Here is a 9607-nt window from a genome sequence, read left to right as displayed (position 1 = left end):
GACATGGGAAGAAATGTAAGGATGAAAATGACAATAACTGTAGCATTTATGAAGGCTTGCAGCATCTGCAAAATGTAATGCAACCCCAATAGGTCAGACTCTACAAGAAGAAACTACTTGTTAAGAAATTTGAATGATTACATGACCAGGATGGGCATATATATTTGGATAGAAATATTGTATGAAATTATTTATAGTATAAACTATAGTATGGTGATGGTGCTTGTGTACCTGGAGTTGGTTCTGACTCAAGCGATCCTTTATAGGTTTCCAAGGCTGCAAATCTTGAAAGGAACGGAAACCCTCATCTTTAAGCAGAGCAACTGCTAGATTTGAACTGCTAATCTTTCAGTTAGCAGTCCAGTTCATAACTCACCACACTGCCAGAGCAAACTATTGCATAGTATGAAGCATTTGAAATGGTATAAAAATGATATGCTTTAATGCTGTGATGGAGTCCTGGTGTGACACTGCAGGATCATGCACTGGACTGCAAGGTCAATTTGAACCACAAGGTCAGTGGTTCAAACCCACCAGGTGTTCCTCAGAAACCCTACACAAGGCTGCTATAAATCAGAACTGACTACACAGCACTTAACAAAAACAACAACAATGCTGTTATAGAGTCCTGGTGTGGCAATGTGGGATAAGCACTGGACTGTTAAATTATCATGTTGGCGGTTCCAACCCACCAGCTTCTCCTTGGAAATGCTATGGATGGTCTCTGTGAGTTGGAACCAACTCCAAGGCACATAACAAACACAATGCTGTCATTTAAAAAAAAAAAAATAAATGATACTCATCTTAAGCTGGTATTTTTCCTTGCTTGGGATAATAACTGTCTTCTTCAATCACCAACTTGTAATTGCAGGACAACATTCACAGCTCTTTAACCAACACAAAATTGTGATATTGGCTGATGCCTCATACAGTCTGTGGTATGTCTCATCGTGTACCATACACCAAAGTTGCACAGAACTGCTTGAGTTTCCTGAGTGTACTTTATTTTCTTATACCTCCATGACTTTTCACACACAGTTTCTTCCACAGGGCCACTCTCCTTCCACTACAGTATGTATATGGTTAATGCAGCTTACAAGTTGTTGTTATTAGGTGCCATTGAGTCAGTTTCAACTCATGGCTACCCTATGCACAATAGAATGAAACACTGCCCAGTCCTGTGCTATCCTCACAAGTGTTACACTTGAGCCCACTGCTATTGCCACTGTGCCAATCCATCTTGTTGGGGTCTTCCTGGTTTTTGCTAACCCTTCACTTTATAAGCATGATGTCTTTCTCTAGAGACTGGTCTCTCCTGATAATATTTCTGAGCTATGAGAGATGCAATCTTACCTTCTTATTGTGAATCTTTCAAAGGTTCTCAGTCACCAACATTCCTGCCACCAGAAACAGGATTGCCTGCCTTCACATCCCTACTGATGTATTCTTAATAAGTCCTAGAGAAACAATGGTTAAGTGTTCATCTACTAACTGAAAGGTTGGCAGATAGAACCCACTAAACTGCTTCTGGAAGAAAGATATAGAAGTTGGCTTCCATAAAGATTACAGCCTTGAAAACGCTATAGGGTAGTTCTACCCTGTCCTTGGAGTTCTGATGTGATGCTGCAGGATAATGCACTGGACTGCAAGGTCGGAAAAATATTCATTGGTCTATTCATTCATTAAAAAATGTCTTAGTCCATGTTTATTGTTGACTAGGAACTGTTCCACCTGCTAAAAATACACAGATGGAAAGAATAGATCTTGAGAGATAGGTAAGGAAACACAATCTCATACTTAAGAGGGGATATGCACTGTGGGTTAATGCATTGGACTACGAAGTTGGTTCAAACTCACCAGCCACTCCTTGGAAACCCTATACAGGGTTTCTATGAGTCATAACTGACTTGATGGCACTTAAGAACAACAACAACCCTGTTCTTTGGGGTTCCTATGAGTTGGAATCAATTCAACAAGCAAAACTATTTCTGATTCAACATTTGATATATTATAATTTTTACTTACTTATCAACTACTGTTGTTGTTATGTACTTGTTGAGTTGGTTCCTACCCATAGTGACCCTGTATAGGGTTTCCCAGAAGCAGCTGGTGAGGTTGAATGACCAACGTTGTGGTTCAAATCGACTTTGTAGTCCAATACATTAACCCACAGTGCATATCCCTCTTAAGTATGAGATTGTGTTGCCTTACCTATCTCTCAAGATCTATTCCTTCCATCTGTGTATTTTTAGCAGGTGGTACAGCTCCAAGTCAACAATAAACACGGACTAAGACATTTTTTAATGAATGAATAGAACAATGAATATTTTTTCATTCATATTTGCTCAGTTTTTATACTAACAGTGTTAATATTAATAAGAAGACTTATAAAATATTGCTTTTCACCTTATCTTTTGCTTTCTTTCTTTTCTCTCTACCTCTTTTATTTGTTTCTCTCAGAAGTACTGAATCATCTTACCATTTGTTACATTGGTTCCTTGATATATTTTGGAATGATAAATGATAAAATAAAAGTAGAAAAAAGTAATGAAGATAGAAATGGAATCCCAGGATTCATTAAGATATATTGTCATCTAATATGTTAAATGTCTTTGTGATATAAGCAATGGTTGTATGTAGAAATGATCATCCTCTAGTTTTACCTGTCAGAAAATACTACTCTGTTGTGATCCAGAGGGTTTTTTTCATGAGCTAATTTTCTGATGGAGATGACCAATATTTTCTTCCTAGTCTGTCTTTGTCTAGAAATTCTGCTGAAATCTGTCCACCATGGTTGCTTTGCTGGTATTTGAAATGTCAGTAATGCCCAGCTTCATAGCAGTATATAAACCATCACAAAATGACAAGCTATCAGGTGGTCAAAGATGAGTCACCAGGTTGGAGGTCTCTCAAAGTACATAGTGGCAATAATAAAGGCTCAAACATACCAATGATCATAAAGGATTTCTCTGTAATAAAATTTATAGGTTGTCTCCCTACTTCTGTCACTCTTCAAAAGGAAGAGTGACTTACCTGGTAGAGAATTTGGAAAAAGATACAAAGTATGCTCAGATCAGCCCATTGTTTTTTCTTTCATCTCATTGTCTACCTACAGGAGAAAAGGTATATGTTCCAATATCCATGACAGGTGTTTATCATTAACTAGAGTCCTGCTGTGGTGCTGTATGATAAGTAATTGACTGCAAGTTTGGTTTGAACTGCAAGGTCAGCAGTTCAAGCCCTCCAGCTGCTCCTTAGAAACCCTATATAAGGTCGCTATAAATCAGAACCGACTTCATGGCACTTAACAACAATAACAACAAGACGATTTTTACTTTTAATTTCAATCAGCCTTACTCCAATGTCTAGTACACTTTTTGTTCCAAAGTCATATATATATAATTTACTAACTCCAAAACCCTAAACTGTAAAACCCAACACTAACAAAAAAGTACTCTTTCCTATGATAGCCATTCTTTTCACACCTATGACACCTAAGATACTTTCCCATAGGCAAATCAGATTAGCGTTACAGTATAGATAATATTAGATGCTGATTTTATGTGATTTCCAACATGCTCACTTTAACTTCTACATCTTTCTCTTCTTTTGAAAGCAAACAAAATTACAAGACAGTGAAATTTCATTTAAGAATAGCACTGCATATACCTAAATACATTTTTGAACAGTTAATTATTCAGACTTTAAAATTATTCCATCATCGTTAATGTGATATTGTAAATAACAAGCAATTGACAAGCTTTATGAATGATGTTATACTATAAGTCTAAGTTGGAAACTATTGTGCACTACGTCAGCTAGTAAAAGTTTTTGTTCTAACATGGCATTCTATAATGGTTTCAACCAAATGATCAAACTTGCTTGGAAGACAACACTATTAATTTTCTTTGAAAAGTTCAACGATTTTTCATCTATAATTTCAAATGCCTTTATTTAACACAAAGATTTGTGCTCATTCAGCTGAATATAAGTAGTGTTTCCTTTTCATATTACACATGCTATCCACACACTGGAAATAGAGTAATAAACATAAGGGTATTATTAGAATGATACAAAGTTCTGACAGCATTAACCAATTGTTCTTACTGTTCAAATGCCATCATGCAGATAATTTTCACATCATTAATTATAGTGATTGTCAAGAAATGCCAGAAGTGGCATTTTTTTGAAAAATAAGGTTTTAGGAAATAATACTTTGTGTAATAGGATTATATAAATGCCTGATTAGTGAATGAATACACATTTATTATGTAAGAAAGTATTATTTGGATTCAATATTAGCTTAATCATGTAAAAAAAGCAAGAGCATTGTATTCAGATGAAATATTGCATAAAACAGAACACAATATATTACTACCAAAAACGTGTCTCTGTATTTAAGGGTAGTATTGATAGTTTTAAGTTTAAATCTTGCTTTTGAACAAAGCTGTATTGAGACTAAGGTAACCCCAATTCATACCATAAGAGACAGTACAACCAGGAGTAGCGGAAGAATTCAAAAATTTGAATCCAATGTATTAGAAATGTTTGATAGGTGCCCTTTAATTACCAGTCATTTTCAAAATCACTTTCAATATTTTTATAACTCTTTCTTCCTCTGTCATAAAAGTTTAAGTTTCAGGACACCTGGATCATGCTGATATTTGGAAGAAAATAAACATTCTAGTAGCAGGTTTTTAGGATGCTTTGCCAACATGGCAGATGTAGACAGATGTTCATTTCCCTTTGCAATCTGCAGCATGAAGTTCAGAGTTTCCATTAACTTCATGAAGACTTGGGATATTAAAGAGACATTTAGAGCTGAGATAAAGTAATGAACAGAATCAACTAGGTGCAAGTCAAGTGGAATTAGGTGCAAAATATAACCCACTTTGACAGAAACATAATATGCTATGCAAAACTTTTAAAGTCAGTCAGTATGCTGAAACAAGACATCCTTCTAACCATGTAACTTTATGGAACTGCAGTTTAAAACAAGACATCCTTCTAACCTTCTAACCATCTAAACTTATGGAACTGCAGTGTTTTGACATAGTTAATACATTGTTTTGCTATGGATGTTCAACTCGAATTTTGGAAAACTGAGGATTAAACCAATAAGAAAAACTCCAAACTTGATTTAAAATCACTTTTCCAACGATTCTTAAAATTAGTTTGTAGCTAAATATAACAGGGAACAAAACTCAGGGCTGAAAGTATGAAAAAAACATCTTTTTGTTTTCAGGGAAATTGTGTATAAAATGTCTGAGTAAATCTTTTAAAGGACCATGCTGTTGTTGTTATTAGTGTTGTTGAATTGGTTCTGATTCATAAAGACCCTGTATAGGGTATTCAAAGAATGGCTGGTGAGCTTGAAGCGCCAACCTTGTGGCAGTCCAGTGCATTTGCCCAACAGTGCCATACAGTAGACTTCATTGATTTGATTTCTAAAAGCTTTTGCAAAATGTCCACAAATGTTACACGTGCAAAGATAGACTTCTCTTTATTCCCATACTTCCTCTTTTGAATTAAGTTCATATTGTGGCTTATCTTTTTTAAAGGAATAATACATGTATAAAATTGTATTATTTGCCTAAATATTGCTTTGATTCAAACGGGAAGAAAAAAATTAACTTTTTTACCTGAGAATTCAGAAATTTGAATCCATTACAATAGAAATATTTGACAGAAGCCCTTTAATCATTATCCCCAGAGATAAATATAGATAAAAATTTGTTATACATTTTTTAGCATTTTTACACATTTTAAATGAGTGTATTCTAATTCTTCTCACTGATTACTTTTATTACTCTTTGGTTGCCTTAAAGGTACCATTATCATTTTCCATGTCTTAAAAAGATAAACTATGTTATAATTTTACAATTATACTCCCGACTTGATGGCAAACATCAATAATATTGTTGAGAAGTTCTGTCAAGTCGGTTTCACTTCAGAGCAACCCCATGTGACAAAGTAAAACTGAGCGTATGGTTTTCTAGACTATATAAGGTAGCAAGTTCTTTTCTCCCATGGAGCCACTGAATTGGTTCAAACCTTTTAATTAATATCCAAGTACTTAACTATTGCGCCACAAAGGTTCTTTATTTAACAACATTCTAGGGTTCTAATATTCTGTGCACCATAACTTATTAAAATGTTTTCATGTTGCTGAACATCCAGGTGGTTTACAATTATTTTGCTATTACAAAGGACACAGGCAGAGGCTTTCAAGTGTGAGTCGCTATGGGTCGGAATTGACTCAACGGCACTTAACAACAACAACAACTTGAAATAAATTCTTTAAAGTAAGTTTGCTGAGTTTAATGGCAAAATAAAAATATGAGGTTTTTCATACTGTTGTTGTTAAGTTATTAAGGGCAGTCAAGTCAGTTCTGACTCATAACTGTCCTATACCGGGTTTCCAAGGAGTGGCTGGTGGGTTTGTACTGCCAACCTTGTGGTTTAAACTGACCTAATGGTCCAGTGCTTATCCTACAGCAGCACCAGGTTCATATACTTTAACAATTTAACTTCCCTGTAACGTTGCACCCACGTAGATACTCCAATAATTGATGAAAATTGCAGTGTCACCACATCCTAATCATTATTAGATAATAACATTTTTTCCTAATCTTTGAGAATTTGGTAAGTATTAACTGGTACGGTGTTGTGGTTAATGTGCTGGACTACAAGGGCAGTTTGAATCTCAGGGTAGGCAGTTCAAGATCACCACCCACTCTTCGGAAATCCTATACAGGGTCTCTATGAGTTGGAACTGACGTGAAGGCAGTAAAACAACAAACAACAACAACTGGTATCTTATTTTCACTGGATTTCTGTGACTGCTAGTGAGAATTTTAATTGTCTCTCTGCCCCAAATTCTCTATGCTGACAGAAGAAATCACAACAATATTTATCATCAGTGTCAAAGAGCTTAAGGAATGTATCAATTGACAGACTGTTATAGCTTTCCATCCCCAAACCCTTAAACTCACTGTATGGGTATTGATCTTCAGTTGTGTATATTTCAAAACCATTCCTGAATAAACTGTAAGAAAGCCAGTGGGCGTTTGCAGAATCAGGTGGACTCCAAGATAGATTGATAGTCGAGAAGAACTTTGAACTTGTCCTCTGGGTGGAGGTTGCTGGGATGGAGCTAGATTACAAGGGAAAGAGCAATTACCAGCCAAGACAATCAATAAACACACAAGTAACTGAAGTAAGATATCCAGCAAAGAAGGCTTTCTGAGTCAGCATTACTTTATCAAGCAGACATGCAGTTTACCATGACATTAATAAACAAAAGTTGTGCAACAAGTGTTCTCTTAGAATTTTATCTATGAGAATTAAACAAATTCATAGTTCAAAACAGCAGATATAAATGCAATTGGGGGAAAAACAGAAGATTTTTGCATTAAGCACTTCTTTCATTTCTTCTTTTTAGAAGCTATCCAAGGATATATAACATTTTCTTCCTCCTTAATTAACTTAACAGTTGACATAAATAAGTTCCACTGAAACTTGACATTTAGTTTAGTTAGGAGCATAATTTTTAGATTTTTAAGAGGGAGTTTCCATTCCATTAAGCACACTGACTCTTCTTGCCTCACAGAGCATGATGCAAAAGAAAGCAAAATATTTGGTCATACAAGTAGCTGTAGATGTTAAATAGTTTAAATATTAGCAGGAAACAATTTCAATACACTACGAGAATACACAGACACTAGTTAAGGTGTTTTCAGACATGTAAGAACCACGTATGTAGCTTACTATTTTAGAGCTATTTGAAACATATATCATGAAAATATTGTCTCATACATTTTCCTTCTCCCTTTTTTTTCTGACAGCAAGGCTTCATTTTTTTTTTTTTTTTTCAGAACATGCAAAAAATTAAAGAAGAGAAATGTCACGCTATTTGTAAAAATGGCATGGGGCCATAACTGGTCTTCTCCCGTTTCATAAGGGAAAAAGGCAGAGAAACCCAACATCAGCTCAAAGCTGATTCCTATGAGAAGGCCAGACATGCCTCCGCCGGCACCATCCTCCACCCATTTTTGACACCAACCATCCCTCCCACAGCACTCTACTTCTCTGCTAGTCTTAATAACCCACTGCATTGGCCACATACCGCTCACAGACAATGCTCACCATGATGGACTTATTAGAGAAGTTGTTGTTGTTTTTGCTTCTAAGTACCATGGAGTCCCTTCGGACTCAGAAGCCTTGTATAGGCTTTCCTAGGAGCTGCTGGTGGGTTTGAATTGCTGATTTTATGGTTAGCAGCCCAGTGCATATCCTAGAATATCACACCAGTACTCCATTTAGCGAAACTAATAGAGTACGATTCAAAATCAGAAACAATTCAGGATACAGCAGTTCTCTGGTCAGCAGCGGCTCTTCTCAGCCTTATCGCTGGTACACATTTCTGATTTTTTGTCTATCAGCCACATGGCCTCTTGGCCTCTGTCCTGCTGGAGCAAGCATTACAAAGCTCCTTAAGCTCTGTGGATAAATGTCCAAAGGGCACCAAATTCTGCAAGCCAGCTTTCTGCCTGAAAGCACTCAGCCTCACTCAGTCTGTGGACTGGGAATCCTGCTGCTCTGTCTCTCTGTGCTATTGACTTTGATGTTGAATCTCTCACTGCTGCTTCTCTGTACAGGGATTTTGAGGTCCAAAGGACTAGTGCTTTGTGCCTGGCTCTTCTTGACGATCCTGGAATCATTGGTTCCTGCTTCCAAATGGTTCCCTTTAAACCTATGGTAAAACTAACCAATCCCTGTGTTAGAGTCCCATACATTCTATTTTTATGGTTTTACCCGATCATTTGGAGTCCCGGTGTGATGCTGCAGGATAATGCACTGGACTGCAAGTTCAGTTTGAGCCTCAAGGTTGATGGTTCAAACACACCAACCACACCTCAAAAATCCTACACAGGGTTGCTATGAGTCAGACCTGACTCCATGGCACTTAATAACAATGACGACAACCCAATCATTTGGTGGGAGTTACAAAGACTGGACACAAGAACCATATCAAGTAAATTGACTGTACTACACTATTTTTAATGGCAGGCAACCATCAGTTTATATACCCTCTTCTTACTTAATGAGATGTACTAATACATTATTTTAAAGAATCATAATCTCTTCAAGGTTGTATCTTCTGCATATCGTAGGTTGTTAAGGAGTCTTCCTCCAATCCTGATGCCATGTTTTTCTTCATAGAACCCAGCTTCTTGGATTATTTGCTCAGCATACAGGTTGAATAAGTATAGTGAAAGAAGACAACCTTGTCGCACACCTTTTGTAATTTTAAAACATTCAGTGTTCCCATGCTCTGTTTGAACAACTGCCTCTTGGTCCAGGTACAGATTCCTCATGAGCACAATTAAGTGTTATGAAATACTCATACTTTGCAGTGTTGTCCATAGCTTGTTATGATCCACACAATCGAAAGCATTTGCATAGTCAATAAAGCACAGGTAAATATCTTTCTGATAGTCTCTGCTTTCAAGCAAGATCCATCAGACATCAGCATTGATATTCCTCATTCCACCGCCTCTTGTGAATCCAGCTTCAACTTCTGGAAGTTCTCTGTCAATGTATG

At 36.5% G+C, this 9607-nt stretch overlaps 1 protein-coding gene across 1 annotated transcript in view; it reads right to left on the bottom strand.

The window, feature by feature from the left end:
* Positions 1–9607, bottom strand: part of USH2A (Usher syndrome 2A (autosomal recessive, mild)) — a 1370557-nt gene that overhangs the window by 980437 nt on the left and 380513 nt on the right. The window contains 3 exon segments of the mRNA XM_006834191.1: positions 5811–5850; positions 6996–7110; positions 7113–7156. Of these exon segments, the coding sequence (XP_006834254.1) occupies positions 5811–5850; positions 6996–7110; positions 7113–7156 (199 nt within the window).

The sequence above is a fragment of the Chrysochloris asiatica genome, unplaced genomic scaffold (assembly GCF_000296735.1).
Source record: "Chrysochloris asiatica unplaced genomic scaffold, ChrAsi1.0 scaffold00009, whole genome shotgun sequence".
NCBI lineage: Eukaryota > Metazoa > Chordata > Mammalia > Afrosoricida > Chrysochloridae > Chrysochloris > Chrysochloris asiatica.
This window is presented reverse-complemented; position numbering and strand designations above follow the sequence as displayed.